The sequence below is a fragment of the Gracilinanus agilis genome, chromosome 6 (genome assembly GCF_016433145.1).
Source record: "Gracilinanus agilis isolate LMUSP501 chromosome 6, AgileGrace, whole genome shotgun sequence".
Lineage (NCBI taxonomy): Eukaryota > Metazoa > Chordata > Mammalia > Didelphimorphia > Didelphidae > Gracilinanus > Gracilinanus agilis.
The window spans coordinates 243,289,743-243,310,490 of NC_058135.1; the positions used below are offsets into that span (position 1 = coordinate 243,289,743).

General features: G+C 37.8%; 1 protein-coding gene across 2 annotated transcripts; it reads right to left on the minus strand.

The window, feature by feature from the left end:
• Nucleotides 1-1,693: 1,693 nt before the first annotated feature.
• Nucleotides 1,694-19,200, minus strand: CSRP3 (cysteine and glycine rich protein 3). 2 transcript variants are annotated; one of them, XM_044681103.1, is made up of 5 exons: nt 19,061-19,200; nt 8,959-9,127; nt 6,167-6,296; nt 4,973-5,066; nt 1,694-2,528 (listed from the first exon to the last, which is right to left on the minus strand). In XM_044681103.1, exons 1-5 carry the CDS (start codon nt 19,170-19,172, stop codon nt 2,452-2,454), a joined length of 582 nt encoding a protein of 193 aa, XP_044537038.1. In that variant the 5' UTR covers nt 19,173-19,200; the 3' UTR covers nt 1,694-2,451. The 2 variants fall into 2 exon arrangements, with proteins under 2 accessions (XP_044537038.1, XP_044537039.1); XM_044681104.1 differs by having other exon boundaries at nt 6,167-6,286; nt 8,955-9,127.
• Nucleotides 19,201-20,748: the final 1,548 nt, after the last annotated feature.

Genomic DNA, 20,748 nt, shown 5'->3' on the forward strand with positions numbered 1-20,748 from the left:
TCTCCAGCACTGAGCCCAATAATATATATTGAAATGTAATTGTTTTATTGTTGTTGGTAATTGACTGATTCTTATAAAATTTACATGCAGAGAGAATTATGAGGTTTTGTGATGACCCAAATATAACAAAAAAGTCAAAGGTTTTGTTACTGGTGGGTATATAAAAAATGCAGAAATAGGGATCATTCCTGTTTTACTTAGTTTCATTTGCTTATCAGTCAAGGAGGAGCTTGGGTGTGAGGCTTCTAAGCAGTTTTTATAGTAGGATTTTGAGACGAAATATGGTTTGGAGACATGGGAAGACAAACAGTAATTCAATTGGAATTTTTAACCCTAAGTCAAATAATTGTCTGGGGCCAAGGGCTGCAGCTTTGCTTAGCCTGAGGCATTCTGCTTACTTTTCTTCCATATTCATTTTGGTAATTCATAGTCTTAATTGCACTAAAAGAGTATCAGCCTGCCTTTATCAAGTCTCAGAGGCTTTCTAGCCATTTTATCATAATAGGAGAGAACAGAAAATGGCCTTGAAGAAATGAAGTCCAATAGAGAATAGCATAAAGTAGCTCAAGGACCATAAGATCAGTGGAGATATTCAGCTAAGCTAAGTCAACAGAGAAGAGACACAATATGCAGTCCTGTAGCACTAGAGGTGTGAGTTACCCTGTCCACATTGGTTCCTGGTGTGAGTGTGTATCCTGCATAAGGGCACCTTAACTGAGTTTATAATATGTGCCATTTCATGATATGTCCTTGTCACACATATTCTCTGTGTGTGTATGTATGTGTTCTCCTGCTGATGAGTGAATTTACCCCATATAACCATAGGGAAAATCTTTTCTTGTCACTCAAATTGCTATTATTCTCATTAGTTTTCTTTTTCTCTAATTAACTCAGAAACCTGTACTGAAAATCAAAAAACAGTAGTGGTTATTTTGCTCTTTGTAGCAAGATTATATCTCATAATTTGGCTCAAGTGAGGAGTCATTGAAGGAAAATGAAGCCTGATGAAAATGTATCATGGAAACACTGTCCTCCTAACTGCCCGGTGCAGTAGGTAGTATAAATATTATTGTCCTAATAGATGAGGAAACTAAGACTCAGGGTGCTTAAATGGCTTGCCCAGGATTACAGATAACATATGTAAAACACTTTGAACTCTTAAGACTTAAAGTGATGGATGAATGCTAGCTATTATCATTGTTCTTGCAAAGCTATGAAGTGTAAGAACTTGGACTTGTATAAATCATTGGATTCTAAATACTCTTCCCATTATACTATGCTGCCAGTGTTATTAGATCTAGAAGGAGAGTTAAAGATCACTTAGTCTTAAAACCATCATCTTTAAAGATTAGTAAACTGATAAGAGACTTGCCCAAGGGCTCATAATGATGTGATAGTTGAAGCAGAATTATAATTCAGTTCTCCTGGTGTCTCTGTCTCTGTCTCTGTCTCTGACTCTCTCTCTCTCTCTCTCTCTCTCTCTCTCTCTCTCTCTCTCTCACACACACAGACACACACAGGTACACACAGACACACACACGCATGTATACACACATACATTGCATCTCTGGATAGTGGAAAAGAAGAAAGAATTTCTTAATCAGCTGCAATTTAATCTCAGCTCTAGCAATTTGAATGAAAAGCCATTTAAATAAGAGAATAAGTCCAAAAATAAAGGAACTGCCTTTTAAAATGATTTGTGAAGTAAACAATATCTACCATTTATTGTCCTCTGAGTTTTCAAGAAGCATACAGTTTTCAAAAGCTGGTGGATGAGATAAATATTTCCTTTCAAACAACAACATGCCTTTTACTTTCTGCTTTAAAATGGTAACTCTGTTTTCTCTTTTTTCTCTCATCCCCTCATCTTCTCTTCATTCTTATGTGACTTTTTTCTCCCAGCTGGCAGATTGGGGAAATCACTGGAATCTTCTACTCTTTCTCTTAGTCGACTGTTTTCCTCACTTTATTGCACTTGTTTTTTTTTTCATTCAGTTCAAGAAACATCTATTAAACACCTACATGTGCAAGGAAATCTTCATGTTAGCCTTGCAACTTCCAAACCTCCCTGTTTACTTCCCATGATTGTGATTACCAGACACCCGGCTGAAACTGACTATAAAATGTGTTTCTACTTTTTCTTGAAAAATCATTCCCCATTAAAAAGCCAATTCAAGAAATGTACCAGGACATCCTCTGGCACCAGTTAACCATTTATTTATCACTCCCAAAAGTAGCTTAAGATTTAAATTATTTGTAACATAATAGACTGAAATCAATTTCCTTCCAAAGACTTTCCTAGCATCACTTAGTACAACAACTGCTTCTGTAAAGAAATGTTGTCCAGCATCAAAGATGATCATTGGGAAACAGAGTCATCCAGTGTGGGATCGCTCTTCAAAACTTCATGCCAGGAAAAGTCATACCCAAATGCCCCGAATTTGGCGTATTTCACTCTTTCCTCTCCACTTGTTGTGTGAGGCCTCCAAACCCAATTCCTGTGGGGCCAAAATTTTTGGCATAGCAAACTGAAAGAAAGGAGATGAGAACAAAGAAGGAGATATCATATCGATCACTGTTATGTTATTTCATTCTCATTCAGTAAGATCATAGTATTTGTTAGTCATAATACACTCTACATCATAGATATTTTTCTGAAAATCTGTGTGTGCATATTGGTTGGTATTCTATGGTTCTATTCCCAGTGAGTGCTGAAATTCCAAAGTTCTATTTCTTATGAATACTGTAAGTTTTGGGATATATAACTATATATTCCATAAGTGCTCAGAACCCTCTGCTTCCTTCTTTACAACTGCTTAGGGCAAGCCAAAACCTCAGGGGGCTTCAATAATGTGAATGACATCCTCCAACGCAACTTAGCTTTGGGGAGTTGTTTTTGTTTATTTTGTGGGTATTGGGGTAAATTTTCTTAAAACTGAAATTACCTTTATCTTTTATTTTTTTCTTAAGTCTAGATCTACCTATACATTAAATTTTTTTCCTTAAAATTGGACCTACCCATATATTGATAGTTCTTAAAAGATTTAACTGTGTAACTGGCAAGCTCTTGCCTGCCTTGAAGTGAGAGTTCTCATTGTAGGTAGCTTACTAAGAAGAAATCGTGGACCCTGACCCCACCAGTAGCTTTAATTTCTATTTAGTTGTTTGAACAAGCTTTGACACCCATAAGGTGAAACTGATGGCTTGGATGAAGATTTAAACTCTGTGGGACATTTCCCTTTTGGGGTAAAACAAAATGGACCAACTTGGGTTCTGAGAGTCAGCTTTTATTGTGTCCAACCATGTTTGACTTTTGAAGCACTGGTTAAGGTGGGTAGAGAAAAGTAAAAAAAAAATCTAGAAGAGTAGAATTGAAAAAGTCTCATAGATACTAGCCTAACCAGTTAATTTTACAGAGTGGAATTGGGGACTCAATGAATTTAAGTAATTTACTCAAGATCTCACAGCGAGAGGGTAACAGATCCTAGAATCAGAACTTGGGCCTGATTCAATCAAAACCATTGCTCTTTTTATTAATGATCAGTGTCCAAGTAGTGTTAAATCTAGGATCTGGGGAAAACACATCATTCATCCTTATAAGTCAGGAGGTGCTTATTATAGAGCTAATAAATCCTCACATATCTGTAAAGAGGCTCATTTCCTCCTCAATCCCACAAAAGGAAAACTAATAAGAAAAGAGCTGTGGAGAAACAGGGTGAGAAAAAGCAGCTATGATGGATAAAAATTGAGATTGGAAAAAGTAAATAAAAGGATTGCTGGGCATGAGGTATGTAGGGATTTATTTGCAACCCTATATGAGAACTTTTGAGATTAACCCAGAATTAGATGCAAGGAGCAATGCAAATAGGTATTCAGTCCATGTTGGCTGTAAATAGAAAGCAACATTATCATTAACGATTTATGCTGGAGAAATGATGAAGACATAAAAGGACATTTATGAGCACATTTATGAGCTAGCCAGGGACTGAGGGTAACACATAATAATCAGTACCAATGATTCACTGATATTTGTGAAATAATAACCAAAAAAAAAAAACAACAGAGAAAGGCATCTCTGGAAAAAGCAATGCGGGTCAGTGACTCTGGGGGCAGAGGACCTGGATTCAAATCTCACCTCTAATGTTTGCTAACTTATGTGATCTATGGCCTCACTTTGTTCCCTAAGCCTCTGTTTTTCTCTGTAAAATGTGAGAGGATGGATTAAGTGGTTTCTGAGGCTCTTTTCATCTCAAACTCTAAGATCCTATGAGAGTTTAGGGAAAGATATGTACACAGGTTGAGAAGGAGTAGATGTCCTGGAATCAGATTCAGGAATCAGACATCATATTGATGAAATCAAAGAAGGAGCCCATGTTAAGGAAATGCTTGGGAAATGTGACATTTGAGACAAGTTAATCATTGCTTAGTCTTCTCCTCTTTGGAGACTAGGTTTTCTTGAGGAGAATAGTAGTGTAGTGATAGTGGGGAGGGCAGGAGAATGAGGCTAGCAAGGTGTATGAAAAGAGAAAGTGAGTGTGGTTGTCAAGGCATGAGCAGATCGAAGGAAGGGGATGGAAAGATGGAGAGCTCATTATAGACTGACAATTATATATGGGAACTTGAGAACATTTTTAGTTCTAATGTCTTGGGTCTGAGAATATATCATTTTCTTTTCATCACTGATGCTTTGACCAACTCCAGTCATATCATCTTCATAGCAGCAATGCATCTTCCCCATCATTAGCCCCAAAGTACAAGACTCAGTACTTCACCCTAGCCTGTATTCTAGGCAAGAGATTAGACTAAAACTGTACTGATTTGACAAACTCTCTCCCCTGAGGCAACTTTAGCTCTCACCAAAGAACTCAAATTCTCTGATTGCTCAGAAGGTTGGCCTGACAGCAAGGCAAGGAAGGATTCTTGGCAAAGAGATGCCCATGATGCACCTAAACATTCCTCTCCTTTCACTCACCTTTGCAGTAGAGTTCTCCATCTTTGTCAGTAACATTTGTAGATTCCAAGCTTTTCCCACAGATGGCACATCGGAAACAAGTCTTGTGCCATGGCTGAAAGATAGAATGAAAGATGTTATCAAAGGACTAGGCAAGCAATTATTTTCATACTGCAGGACATTGATTGTAGCTACATGTAAAGATATAACCAATCCCTAGAGAATTTAGGTGGCTATTGCCTGGGATGTTCTCAGAAGAAAGATACATTTAAATCTAATTAAATTTAAAAATGAGTGATGAGTAAGGATGTTATTTAGTTTTAACCAGGGAGGCTAACTTGGTTTGAACTCCATTAGTTTTAGGTTATCCAAGGAACAACCTTACAGTGGGTAGCAAGCATATGACATGACATTTAGCTGGTAATTTCAAATTGAGCTTATATCCAAGATGAAAGGAAAAGAACGAGCCAGTCATCCAAGTAATTTGAACCAATGAAACATTTTTGCTTTAATTATTTAAATATTTCAGACAAAAGTGATTTTGTTGGTTATCCCAAGTCTCTGCAGCAATTTAAATAACCTATTTAATGGAGCCTCTAAAAGTGAGGCAACTAGTTGGGTCAATGGATAGAATCCAGGTCTAAAGCCAGGAAGGCAAATACAGCCTGGGATTTGAGGTATACATAACCCTAGTTAAGTCACTTAACTTATGTTTGTCTCAATCCACTGGAATGAAGTGGCAAACCATTCTAGTATCTTTGGCAAGAAAATCCCATGGGGAAGGAGGGTAGGGAAAGAACATGATTTATGTAACCATGGAAAAATATTCTTAATTAATTAACTAATTGAACTTAAAAAAAAAGAGAAAAAAGAAAATCCCGTGGATAGTATTGGCATGCTGTGATCCATGGCGTCATGAAAAGTTGGGTATGACCGAACAACTGTACGACAACAAAAAACTCTAAAATCATATTAGAGGTGAGAGTCCCACCAATCACTCTTATGAAAGTATTTCTAACTCTATCCTTCCCCATCCCCTGCCAAAAAAGAAAAATGCTGACTCAATTCCATGCCTCAAAGTACATTTTAGAATGATAGTCATAGGCAATAGGTAGCATTAATTTCTCTATGCCTTCTGGTTTCTAGGAACTAAAATTCAAGCAAAAAATGTTTGTCACCAAAAACAAAGAAAGGAAGAATGTAAGAAGTCCTTACTTTGCCACCACCCATTATCCTTTCAGCAGCATACACTGATTTGCCACAACGAGGGCACTTTTCTGCCTCTCCAAACTTTGGCGTAAATTTGGAGGGGTTGCTGGTAGTTGACCGAGCTGTCTTTGGGGACCTGGTGGAAAAAACAGATTAGTGGTCCACATGATTTTATTTTATCAATCAGTTAATTTCCTGAGACAAGATAGGATAAAGAGCAGGTAGTCTAGATTTGGGACCTGGTTTAGCCCCTGAGTAATCTCTCCTCCATCAGTTCCTCAGTTATCTTTAGTATAAAATAGTGGAGAGAGATGAGATGATGTTTAAATTCTCTTCTAGATCTAACATTCTGGGATTCTTGGTTTTAGTTTTTCCTAACCAACATGAGTCCCTAGTAATATATGTATAGTGATCTGATTTATTCTGTCTTCCTCCCTAAAGAAAGATTTGAAAACTTTATTAAAGGGGGTGAGGATAGACTGATAACAAATGCCAAAATTCAACAGCATAGAATTTCTCTTTGCAATTCAATCTGCTACATTTTACATAAAAGATGGTCTTGCCTGGAAGACCAGAAACAAATCAAGAGGGTAATAGAATAGTCAGATTGTAAGATAAATCAGTCGATCAATAAGCATTTATTATGAAACTCATCTGCTCTGGAGTTGGAAAGAACCTCTGTAGGATTCTTTACAACTAATAAACATGTTCACCAATGTTAAATCTTTCATCCTTATCACAACCTTATTAAGCAGGTAAAGGAAGGATTATTATCCCTTCACAGATTATTATTATTCACAGATGAGAAAACTGAGACTCAGAGATTTCAAGTACCCATGGGCAAATGCCCGGTAAGTCCCAGGGCTAAGACTAGATAGAGCCAAGGCATTCTGACTCTTTCTGTGACACCATCATGATAACAAAACTAAGAACACAGTAGAGATCTTCTCAATGTAATCTTTTTTCCTCAAGTAGAAACCCTGTCTTGGAATTGAATGAGATTAATGAAGGAAGACTTCTTCTAAATTTCAGGATTTCATATCCTTTTTTTGATGTTGGTACTGCTTTCCTTTCTGAAATTTTTAGACTAGACTATTGAAAGGATATGTATTTAAGCAACTAGGTAGAACAGTGGTAGACATGAGTTAAAAATCCTTCCCCAGATGATAGATACATGACACTTGGCTGGTGTTTTAACCTCTGTTTGCCTCAGTTTCCTCATCTGTAAAATGGGGTCAATATTAGAACTTACTTGTAAGAATTGCTATGAGGTCAAAAGATACAGACACACATACGTGTGTGTGTGTGTGTGTGTGTGTACAATGCTTTGCACATCTTAAAGGGCCTTATAGATGTTAGCTCTTATTGCTGTTCTTCTTGTTTTAATCTATATAATCTTCACGTGAGTTAACTGATATGAATTCATTTGTTCAGGTGCCATATATCATGTTAGTTACTGAAAAAAATGCAAAGATAAGTGATTTGGGATCTTACCCTGGAGGAGCTTATGATCTAGGTATCGTGTGCCAGCACAAAGAAAGTGTTTGGTTGGAGGAATTGACAAATTCTAGAATCTTAGCATGTCGAAGCTGGAAGGCATTTGAAATCATCTATTCCCATTTTCTCATGTTACAAATGAAACTCCCTTGAAGAGGCAGCCCAGCTCAAAAAGTTGGAAAATGGGCATCTAAAGATGAATAAGATTTCAACAGGCAAAGAAAAATGGAACAAGGAAGGAATTCTAAGCCAACGACACAGAGGTACTGGCTGTGTTCAGGGAATGGTAGTAATTAGTCCAAGTTGACTGGACCGGAGGGTAGTTAAGCCTAGAAAGGCAAACGGAGCCCTCTTCATGAATTCTCGGCCACTTCATACAGATAAATCAGGCGAGTTTCCTTACCTATGTTATTTCCCAATGATTATATGCACTGTTTCCATCCAATAGGACGAGTGTTCCTTATAGGCAGGTAGTGTTTTATTTTTGTGTTTGCATTCCTGCTGCCTGGAATAGCCCTTGGTGCCTTCCTCTGAGATTGCCTCTCCTTCACACTGAATACATCTTGTACACACTCAGTTATTTACGTGTTGTCTCCCCCCATTAGAATATGAGCTCCATGAGAGAAGGTGCAGGTCGTTGCCTCTCTGGGTATCCCCATTGCTTTAACACTGTGCCAAGCACAGAATAAGATCTTGATATGATGCTAACATTGATTACAAGCTGCAGCAAAGATTTCCCAAAGCCATTCTACTAATGTCACTAGGAAAGCAGCTGATTCTATATTTCAGCCATTAAGAGTTCGCTCCCGAGTCACTTTCTTGGGTGATTTGTAATTATTCATTTTATGACCCAGGGGCAAAGATCTAGGCTCAGAGGGGAAGGGGACTTTTATATCTCTTAGAAGATAAGAATACAAGTTGCAATAATGGCCTTTGCCGTATTAATGTGATTGACATTTAATCTCTCAAAGGTTAAAAAAGGAGATGGTGTGAAGATCTCTAAACCTTCAAACCCCATAAAATTCATGCATTTCAGGTTCTCCATCAACATGCAAACCGAGAGCTCTTGTATAAGAGTAATTGCCTGTTAGAATGGCAGATAATTTAAAGAGTCTTTAGAAAAATGGAAAATTATTTTTTAAAAAACTTGGCCAAATTGACTATTCCTATTATAGGCCCTTCAGCACTCTAGTCCATTCTTCCACTTCCAGAAAACGTCGCTATGGAAACTAAACGAAGTGTCCTAATAATTGGGTAATAGAACATCAGCAAAATAGAAAGGTGACAGGATTTTAACATACTGTTGGAACTGCAATCCAAGATGTTCGCCAGTATCAGTACTGAGGCAGCCGGCGCCTTGTCCAAATCCAATTCCTTTGGGGCCATATTTTCTCCCATAACATGATTTACAATAGATCTCAGATTCATGAGCTGCTACTGTTGTGCTGTCCAGAGCTTTTCTGCAAGCCACTGAAAGAGGAAACTTGGTATTAGGGGTCCTTCTTGTGTGAGAATAGCACAATCTCTCTCAAAATAAATTCACTATCAGGGGCAGCTGAGTAGCTCAGTGGATTGAGAGTCAGACCTAGAGACGGGAGGTCCTAGGTTCAAATCTGGCCTCAGACACTTCCCAGCTGTGTGACCCTGGGTAAGTCACTTGACCCCCATTGCCCACCCTTACCACTCTTCCACCTAGGAGCCAATACACAGAAGTTAAGGGTTTAAAAAATAAATAAATAAATTCACTATCGAGAGTTTGTATCAGTGTTTGGGAGGTAGCGCAATGGATGGAGTATTGAGTCTGGGATCAGAAAGACCTGAGTTCAACTCTAATCTTGGACACGTATTAGCGGTGTGACTTAAACAAGTTGCTTAACCTCTGCCTCAATTTCCTCATCTGTAAAATGGTGATGATGCTAGCATCTGCCTTCCAAGGTGGCTACAAGGATCGAAAGAAATATTTCTAAAGCACTTTACTCAAAGCAGTATATTAAAGCTACCTATTATTTGTTTTCATAGATTAATAATGCATAGCACCTCCCATTTAAAAATCACTTTAATGAATTTTACTGTTTTTATATTACCATCATTTCCAGATATTTTCTCCTAACCCTCAAAATGGAATCTTTCCTTGAAATGAAAAACAATTCAGCAAAAGCATCGCATCTTGGCAATGTATGCAATATTCTACTCCCAATGTCCCCTCCCTACCTCTTTGTGAAGAGGAGGTGACATGTTTCATTAACTGTTTTCCGTGGCCAAGACTTGTCATTACAATTATTCAGAGTTTAGTTTTCTTCCAGGGTACTTTCTGTTTACATTATAATCATTTTACAAAGTGTTCTCCTGACTACGCCTCTCTTTGTCTATGCTCAGTCTGTTCTTCTCATGTCGCTCAGTTCTCCATAGATTTATTTCTTATTGCAAACACATTCCATTCCATTCATATGTTACTTTGTTCAGCCATTGATTGGTAGGAACTTTTTTTTTTCTAGGTCTTTGCTACCATGTAAGTGCACTGCAAATATTTCATTATATGTGGAGGCTTTTATTCTCTCTTTGACTTCCTTGGAGAACGTGCCAGTTGGATGCTGGTATTGTGACTGCTTCATCAGAGCGAAAGGTTTACTTATTTTTCTTGCATGATTCCAGATTGTCAGCCAGAACAGTTAGACCAATTCACAGCTCCAACAATATAGTGAAGTGTGCCTATCTTCCCACATCCCATCCAACTGAGATTGCTTCTATTTTTGTTGGATTGGATTGGATCTTTCCCAATTTGCTGGGTTTGCTGAAGTAAAATTTCAGACTTGCTTTAGTTTGAATTTCTCTTATCATTAGTAATTTAAGCCCTTTTTCATATCTTTGTGGATAATCCACAGTTCCCACTCTGTAAATTGTTTATATCCTTTAGTTACTGAGAAACAGTTCTTGGTAAATGATGAGGAAGAGGAGGAGGAGCACATTTACATGGTGCTTTAAGGTTCGCAAATGTTTTACAAATATTTTCTCATTTTCATCCTTACAACAATCCAGGAAATTAGATGTTATTATTATGCTCACTTTACAGAAGAGAAAACTGAGACACACAAAAATTGCTAATGGTCATACACTTAAAAAATGGATTGGCTCCAGACGATTCCTCTGGCTGTCCCCCCTTCCTGGAATGTTCTCCCTCTTCTACTCTACTGACTTACCTGGCTTTCTTTAAGTCCTAACTAAAATCCCACCTTCTATAGCAGGGGTCGGCAATGTATGGCTCTCGAACCATATCTGGCTCTCTTGAGGGCCAGATGTGGCTCTTTCTGCAGGAGCCATAAAGTCAATTTTTTTTCAGGTGCTGTTACAGGAGCAGCACTGTGAGCACTGTACGGCTCTCACGAAATTACATTTTAAAAAATGTGGCATTTATGGCTCTCACGGCCAAAAAGGTTGCCGACCCTTGTTCTATAGGAAGCCTTCTTCAATCCTCCTTCATTCTAGTGCTTTGTATGTATTTGTTTACGTGTTACTTTCCCTATTAGATTAGATTCCTTCATAAATGCTTCATAAAAGCCATACTGACCCTCAAGCCTTGTAGTAGTGGCCTTGGGTTCTCAAAAGTCATGCCTAGAAAGTATAAATTCTGGGAGGCTCTAACAAACTAGAAAGGATTTGAGTGTAGTCCGAGAGATTCTGTGCCTATTATCTGAGTAACTGCCTAGCTAAGTATAGAGAGACTACTTAACAGCCATTGGCTACTAATTCATGAATTCCTAAACCGTTGTGACCACTGAAAGAGGTAAAAATATAAGTTGGAATTAAACCTACAAAATTCCCTTCTGTTTCTATGGTGACAAAAGTGAAGTGGCACAAACAAGAGGCAGAGGGTGGTCAGGATAATGATTTCTAGATCACCTAAAAATAAAGATTTAATAGTTGATATCCTAAATATTAGAACTTTCCCCTAAAGAACAACGAATTGATTCAGATTTGGAGGAACTATATCACATCTAAAGTGGATTCTTTGTACAAATGAAAGCAGGCAAAATAAAATGACAGATAAAGAGATTAGCTATTAGATTTGGAGAAACAAAGGAAAGACTTAGTTGGTTTACTTGCACTCTAAAAGACAATAAGAATTATTTCATATGTTGGTTCATCATCTCACATTGCAGTGATCACAATGAGCATCAAGTAAATAGATTATCATGAAGACAAATTTAGCTTCTGCACCAGTATTGGTTGTAGAGAATGAAGAAGCATAAAATTCTATGAAGACTCTATAAAGAATTTGTAAGACCCTCTAAACAAAGGAAACATTTTGGGAGGATGATAGATAATATGTTGGAAAATATGGTTCATGGTCAAAAAACCAAAGAACTCATGAACTTGGAAGCTTAAAGCCTATCCTAGATGAATATTTTCTTGCAGAAGACAGTTGGAAAGCCCTGGACTTGATAACTATCAAATTCCCCCCCCCCCCCGTCTCCTTCTCTGAGAAAGTTATCTCACTCAATGCTTTTGCTTCTCTTCTTAAAATCTTAAAATCTCTACTAGATTTTAAATCACCTGCAATCTGCCTTCCAACCTCATTGTTCAATTTAAATTGCTTTTTCTAGTCACCAAAGATCTTTTAATTGCCGAATCTACTGAGTTTTTCTTTAAAAAATTTTTTTAAACCCTAATATCTTTTATATATATGTATACATATATATATATCCTTCTATATTAATTTTATTTGCTATAGGGCTAGGCAATGGGGGTTAAATGATTTGCCCAGGGTCACACAGCTAGGAAGTGTCTGAGGCCAGATTCGAACCTAGGACCTCCTGTCTCTAGGCCTGGCTCTCAATCTACTGAGCCATTCAGCTGCCTTGGAATTTTTCTTAATCCTCATCATCCTTGACTTCTTTGCAAGCATTGTCACTGTAGGTCATCTTCTTCTCCTGGAAACTCTCTCCTCTCTGGGATTTCATGACCCTGCTCTCTGCTGGTACTCCTTCTATTTGTCTCTTTCTCCTTTGCTGACCTTCCTTCAAGTCATATCCACTAATGGTGGTGTCTCTCAAGGCTCTGTCCTGGGTCCTCCTCTCCTTTCTATACTGATCTTATAAGTCCCAATGAGCTAAATTATTATTTTTCCACTTCTTAGTTCCCACTACAAGTTCCTCATCTAAGTTATGTCTTTTTATCTTGGAAGTCTCCTAGTCTCTGTTCTGGAACTTCTTTTCTTCTCCCTCTATACTGTCTAACTTGGTGGCTTCACCAGACAGTTTTGTGGGCTTAATCATCATATCTAAGCAGATGATTCCAAAATTTTTATATCCAGGGCTAACCTCTCTCCTAAGCATCTCACAAAACCAGGTCCCCACTGGACAACCCAAACTGGATGCCTAGTGGGCATCTCAGACTCAACATATCTGAAACGTGAATTATTTTCCCTCTAAACCTCTCCCCTCTTCCCAATTTCCCTATTATTATTGAAAATACAACCATCCTTTTTGTCACCAAGCTCCCAATCTTAGTATCATCCTCAACTACTCTCTTACACATATTCCACATATCCAGTTTGTTGCCAAGTCTCATTATTTCTACTTTCACAACCTCTCTCATATGTGTCTTTTCTCTCTCACACAGCCACTACCCGGGTGTAGTCTTCATCTCCTCAAGTCTGAACTATTGCCTTAATTTTCCGGTTGGTCTCCCTGCCTTGAATGTCTCCTCATTCAGAGCCATTTCATTTCAGATGTCAAAATGATTTCCCGAAAGTATAGATTTAACATGTCAAACCCCAGTGGTTCCCTATTATCTGTAAGATTAAATAGAAAACCCTTTCCGTGGCTGTTAAAGCCCTTTACAACTTGGTCTCTTCCTATTTGTCCAGTCTTTTTACACAATACTTTCTTCCACACACTATTATCCAGTGACATTGGCCTAATTACTATTTTGTTGGGGGAGACAACACGTACAAAAGTCAGTGCATATGAGAGCAAATTGAGTAGCTGGAAGTAGTTTGGGAGAAAAGGCATTGTAGCTGTAGGGTCTGAATAGGACCTCCTGGTGACATTTGAGCTGAGTGTTTAAAGGAAGCTGGGAATTCTAAGAGGCAGGTGGTTAAGAGAGAGAACATTCTAGGCATACATGACACAACCAATATAAAGGCAAATGGGTTCAGAAGATGGAACATTCTGTACAAGAACCCAGGAATAGTTGGGTTAAAGTCTAGTCCCTGACACATACCGGATGGTGATCCCAGGCAAGTCTTATATCTCTTAATTTCTCAATGCAAAGAAATTGCAAAGAAGATACCAGTCTATAATTTGGAATTATTTTCAAAGGGCTTTAAAAGAATGCATACCCTTTGATCCAGCCATACCACTGCTGGGTTTGTACCCCAAAGAGATAATAAGGGAAAATACTTGTACAATAATATTCATAGCCACACTCTTTGCAGTGGTTAAAAATTGGAAAATGAGGGGGTGTCTATCGATTGGAGCATGGCTGAACAAATTGTGGTGTATGATGGTGATGGAATACTATTGTGCTATAAGGAATGATGATTTGGAGGATTTCTATAAGAACTGGGAGAATCTCAATGAACTGATACAGAGTGAAATCAGCAGAACCAGAAGAACATTGTACACGGAAAGTAAAACATTGTGGAAAAATCCAATGCAATAAACCTTGCTATTAGTAGCAATGCAACAAACCAGGACACTCTTGAAGGACTTACGTAAAAGAATGCTATCCACATTGAGAGAAAGAACTATGGGAGTAGAAGTGCAAAAGCAAAACATATGACATTACTTATCACATATATATAAGGGTATGTGATTTGGGGTTTAGGCTTTTAAAAATCGCTCTCTAGCAAAAATGAATAATATGGAAATAGGTATCAAATGATAACATTTGTACAGCCCAGTGGAATTGCTTGTCAGCTCTGGGAGGGGGACGGGAAGAGGGAAGGGAAAGAAAATGAATCATGTAAACATGGAAAAATATCTAAAAAAAAAAAAAAAAGATGCCAGTCTATTTTGGTAGAGAGAAATTTCTCATCTGGAGCTCCTTATGCCAAGGAAACCACAGACCTGATCCAAACAACACAAAAACAACAACAAAATCTACAGATTATAAATCTCTTTGATGTAAGTATTAGAAAAGGAAGTTCTTTTAAACAAATGAATAGTACACCACATTTTTACGGTCACATGATTGTGTGTACGGCACACTAAACATAGAGAATACAATAAATTTTATTTATAACCCTTGTTGATTACTTCCCCCCTCTCTTCAAATTGACTCGTGAGGTCAAAATACATTCTCAGAAGTTCCCCTCCAACAAGCACTCTCTCAGATCAAAATTCCTTTATTGATGCAACCAAAAGGATAATTTTGTTCAATGGTCAACCATGTATAAAATCCAAAATGAGAGGGAATTCTGTAGATAGACCAAGCGAGATCTTCTAAACATCTTTCTTTTTAGACTATATTGTTTATTTCATATAGAGCTATAATACTCTAGGACCCCCCCAAAAAACATCCCAGTCAGAGATCAGCCTACTAAAAACCACAGGCAGTGAGGAACCCAAAACGAATGGAAGTAGAAGGCACCTTGCTCAGATATGGATATGTGCACCAGAGATTTAGTCTGCCATTGTTTAACTCCTGCTGCCATTGTTTAACTCTTAGACAGCACATATAGGTGGACCATGACCTAAGTCTAAATTTGATCAGGAGGAGGAGAGCAGGCAAGATTACAATGTAAAAATTGCTTAGAACTTTAAGGGATTTCAAATGGTTTGTTTTGCCAAAACACTGCTAAAATTCTATCTTGAGCTCCAGTCTCAGTGAGAGATCCTCAGCTACCACCAAGGATTCTGCATCACCAGTCAATCAATAGGCATTTATTAAGAGCCAAAGAAGAGCTCTCCTTAAAAACCTCTTTGTCACAGACTAAAAATGAATTTTTTGCATCCTCTAGAATTTTTTTGTAGACAGAATTCTTGAGCCAGGTCTGAATTGGATTAGATGCCCTGCAAAGTTCCTCCTACTTCTGAGATTCCAGGATTCTGTGAGTGTGGATTCACAAAATCCATCCTGGTCTCACTAGAGCTGTTGAAACCTGGATTATCATCATAGAAAAATTCTGGAGGATACATGAGATGACTTTTAAAGAACAATCTCTCATCACAAAACTAAAAGCATTGGTAATCTATCCTCATCTGAGAGTGAGCATTTTTCTTCCATTTCTTATAAAACGGTAATTATGTTTACCGAGAAAAGTAAAGGATAATGGAAGGTGTGGAGGTAGATACCGTGTTTCTATTTCTGGTATGGAGTCTCTTTTTTGCTGCAACAAATGGAACCAAAGCCTTTGAAGTGTTATTAAAATAGCTCCCAGATAGGACATAAATGAAGAGCCCAGGAGGAACACAGGGGTTATATATTTGCCAGGAGCCCGCCTGCAAGTTGTCTAGCCCAGCTGAATTTTAAGCCAGGCCTACCAAAGTGGGGGAGACTAGATAGCTAATGAGCAGTTTGGAAAGGAGGGCCTTGTTCATCCCTTTAGAGTCTGGTTTATAGCCAAGTTTGCACTGATGGAGCTGGTAAATGGTCACATTCTCACAGGGCATGTGCTGGCTTTCATCACTGGGAGCTTCTAGCCATAGAGACATATTTGGTGCTTGTGAGAATAACCTGATAGGCTCATAATCCCAGAAGAATCCTAGGGATTGTTGCCCAGAGTGGAATCACTTCTTGGATTAATGGATTATCCCACCACCTGCTCACATCAGGAATTTCTTAAATTTCTAGCCTGTCTTACTTTGCTTCTAAAGATGAAAATCCTCAGAAAGGCTGAACAAACGAATGAGAATTTAAAACAGAACAAAACAAAAAAAGCCCAGAAAAAGATCCACTCTTGGGCAATTATAGATTTACTTATGGTTTTAGTTGTATGAGGGTTAAGTATTTTCTAAAGTCATCTTATATATTCCCTGTGTCTATTACTAACACAGTAATCCATGTTTCAACAGCTCTTGAGAGTCTCTGATGATCTCAGAAAGTTGGAAAGGACCTTAGAGAGAGTGTGTTTTGAAGTTGAAAGAACATAGGACTTGGAATCAGAAAGCCTGGATGTGAATGCTGGCTTTGTCATTTACCGTCTATGCCACCTTGGCCAAGTCTTTGCATCTCTCAAAGTCCTAGTTTACTCATAGGTATAAAATGGGGACCCCATGTGTGAGATAGGGACTAGCTGACACCTGCTATTAGAAGCATGGCAGGTTGTCCTTCTTATAGCCTACCAAAGTTCACAAGATAGGACTGGAACTGGACTTGGAATTGTATTTGTGTAGGAAGTTCCATGTGAAAAAACATTTATTTTACCAATTCATGCCTGCAATTTCTCCACACTAAGCACTAAGAAATTAAGGGAATTGCCTAGGGTCATTGTTATTTGGGGATATGTATATATATATATATATATATATATATATATATATATAGAGAGAGAGAGAGAGAGAGAGAGAGAGAGAGAGAGAGAGAGAGACCCTAGATATTGATTAGTATTGGTATTAGTCAACAGTTGATGGTGGCTGTGGTCAGGTTCTTGAGTTGAGTTAGATCCTGAGTTTGACAGTTGGTAAAGATGGCTGAGTCTAAGCAGTTGAAAGAATCCTGCTCAGACTAATTGTGTGTGTGTGTGTAACTATTTATTGTGAATATAAAACTTTTAGGAAAGGGAAAAGAAAGGAGAATAGGTAGGAAATAAATATATTTCTTATTGATATGTATATTTACCCTAAATATAAAAATTCTATATATAACCCACCCCCAAATTTCTGGCTTGCAAGAGCCTGCTTCTCCCTTGATAAAATCAAGGCTGACCTATAACTTCCTATTCTATCTATACCCTTATTCTATCTATATAGATTATTCTACATTAATTTTACAAATAATTCCTTTCCTTATCTCCAGCTTTAGAGAAACCAGCTCTTGACAGGTTCCTTCATCTCTGTAATGACATGGAGAGAAATCTCAGCCGGTCTCTCTCCAAACCGACGATCTAACCCACCAACTTTCCAAATTTTCCAAAATCTTCTCAATCAACTGTCACCAACTTCTCTTAGGATTTTCCAAGGAAAAACCAAAACCTCCGCTATCTGAGTGTCAAACTCCTAGAGTGTCCGTTATTTTTACCTCAGACACCAAGGGCTCTTGGGAAAATCTTTTAAGGAAACCTCATGAAAATTTCAGCTGACTTCTTAAGATAAACTGTCCACAATCTTTCTCTAAACTGGAGACCTTCTTATATACAACCTTGTTAATAACCCAATTTCCTAATTAACTCTTTCTTTTTAAAATCCTTACCTTCCGTCTTGGAATCAATACTGTGTATTGGCTCCAAGGCAGAAGAGTGGTAAGGGTGGGCAATGGGGGTCAAGTGACTTGCCCAGGGTCACACAGCTGGGAAGTGTCTGAGGCTGGATTTGAACCTAGGACCTCCCATCTCTAGGCTTAGCTCTCAATCCACTGAGCTACCCAGCTGCCCCCCCAATTAACTCTTAATTGACTAACAAATAATCTGTTATATTATACAGCTAGAAGAAGTTTAAAGCTGAGTCTTATAGCTTTGTATTCCAACTTTCTGTTTACTATGATGGGCTGATAAAGTTCTTAAAAGCTAAAAAGGACATTTGAAATTATCTAGTTTAAATTCTTCATTTTTCAGATGAGGAAGCTGAGGCTTGGAAAAGTGGCAGGGGGGCCCTGTCCAGGGTCACAGAAGTAATAAGTACACAAGACTGTTAGAATTTGAACTCAAGTCATCTGTCTCCAAAGCCTGTGTTTCTTCTTGGTCAGCTAAGTAATACAGCAGATAGAACACTGGGCTTGGAGTTAGGAAGATTTAAATTTAAACCCAACTTCAAGATATTAGCTGTGTGACCCTGGGCAAGTTACTTAACCACCGTTTGCCTTGGTTTCCTCAGCTGAAAAATGGAGGAGTGATAACAGCAGCTACCTGGCAGAGTTGTATTGAGGATCAAATGAGATCATGGTAAAGCACGTTCCACAGTGCCTGGCATACAGTAGGTACTATAAAAATGAGTATTTCTTTTTTTTTTCTCTTTCCTCTCTTCTACATTCAGGCTACAGAGTTTAAGCTCTTTGTCCTGTTATCCAAGGCCCTCTATCATCTAGCTGGGCAAAAAGAGTTCTAACCATGCTTTCCCTATTTAATATGTCAGTGTTAAGTTAGTACTAAAGGCATACACAAAGTTAGCACTTAATAAATGCTTTTTTACTGACTCCATTCACATCATTCATTCATTCATTCATTCATTCATTCATTCATTCATTCATTCATTGTGTCCAATGTGAATTTGGAAGCACAGCTCAGAGGTTTATCACTCAGCTTACTGCAGTGGAAGCAAGTCTTGTGGAAACTCCTCCCATTGCACTGGATTTCTTCTGCATGATAGACTGTTTTTCCACAGGCTCCACAGCTTGCTCCTCCACCCCAGTTCGGCATCTCTAAAGTTCTGAGTAGATTCAAGAAACAACCTACAAGAACATACAAAAAAAATTACTTCTAGGCAACACTAGGAGTGGACTTATTCTTCTGTAGATCATTTTTCTTCCTATAGATCTGTCTCAATAAATAAATCTCAGTTCTAACAAAAGATTGAATTCATAGGGTTATAGATTTTAGGACAGATGGGACCTTAGCAATCATTTATTTTATCTTTAGATAAGGAAACCAAAACCCAAAGAAATTAATTGATTTCCTAAGAATAAAAAGATAATACATATCAGATGAGGATTTTGACCCCAAATTCTGTGACTCTAAAATCCAATGGTTTTTTTCTCTACCCCATTCAAGCCAAAATTAAAGAGTAATCATGTAAAAGAAGGATTATACCAGTTCTGTTTGAGCCTAGAAGGTAGGATTATATTAGGACCAAATGGTGAAAATTATCAGAGAAGCCAATTTTAGCTCAACACATTGGAGAATTTTCTGACAATTAGGGCTGTCCAACAATTCAATTGGCACAGTAGATAGAGGTTGGGACCTGGAATCAGGAAAACTCCTCTTCCTGAGTTCAAATCTGGCTTCAGACACTTACTAGCTGTGTGACACTGGGCATGTCATTTAACTCTTTGCCTTAGTTTCCTCATCTGTAAAATGAGTCGGAGAAAGAAATACCAAGCCACTCTAGTATCTTTGCCAAGAAATCCCAAATGGGGTCATGAAGAGTGAGTATTGACTGAAGAAAACAAACAATTCATGTTTCAGGTATGGATTTAGTTAAATGACTTTTGACATCCTTTTCAATTTTAAGATTCTATGATTTGAACTGTAACATATTATATGTTTATATATTATATTCAAACTATAAACATGTTATAACTATAGCATCATAACCATCTTTTTTTGTCTAATTTACCTAAGGAAATCATTTGATTTATAAAATTATTAAATCTTATTAAATCTACTTTACAAAAATGCTTTTCTAACTTCATGGAGACAGGGCCAGAGTGATACAGTGAATCCTCCCTCACCTTGGGCAAGTTATTTCAATCTCTTCACCTGTAAAATGAAAATCATCTCTTCCCTCCTTATCTCATGAGGCTGCCATGAGGATCAAATGAGACAATGAACTGAAAGTACTTTCAAAAGGTATAAAAGTCTATAGAGTTGCGACAGTTTTTAAAGTATAAGACACATGGTTATTCATAGAGACTGCCAACTATTATTGTAATCTGCACTTGAGTACTAAGTTAGCAGATGATATTAGTTGAGGAGAGGGCTAGTTAAAATAATTTTCTCTCTCTGAAACAATCTAATTACATTTCCCCATTCTTTCAGGCTAGAATGGGATAAACATTCTTGATACAAGTTCTAAAATAGTCTTGCTTTTGAGGGAATACATTTTTCTATAGGCTTTTTTGTTTTGCTCAATCTTGATTCTTCTTATTTATCATGCAAAAATACTATTATTCCTAGTGGGATTAATTTGTTATTGGAATGAGAACTGGATCTGTGATTTCACTGGGAAAGGGAACTCTCTCTAGTGTGGAAACTCTTTCTATCACCAAAGCTTCTG

Bases quoted from the DNA above. Each gene is read 5' to 3' on its own strand.
- CSRP3 (XM_044681103.1), bottom strand. From the start codon at position 19,172: ATGCCGAACTGGGGTGGAGGAGCAAGCTGTGGAGCCTGTGGAAAAACA. The intron at 9,128-19,060 runs GTAAGCTGAGTG...TTCCTCTTTCAG, and splicing joins CAAGACTTGCTTCCACTGCA to TGGCTTGCAGAAAAGCTCTG. The intron at 6,297-8,958 runs GTATGTTAAAAT...TTTTTCCACCAG, and splicing joins CTTGGATTGCAGTTCCAACA to GTCCCCAAAGACAGCTCGGT.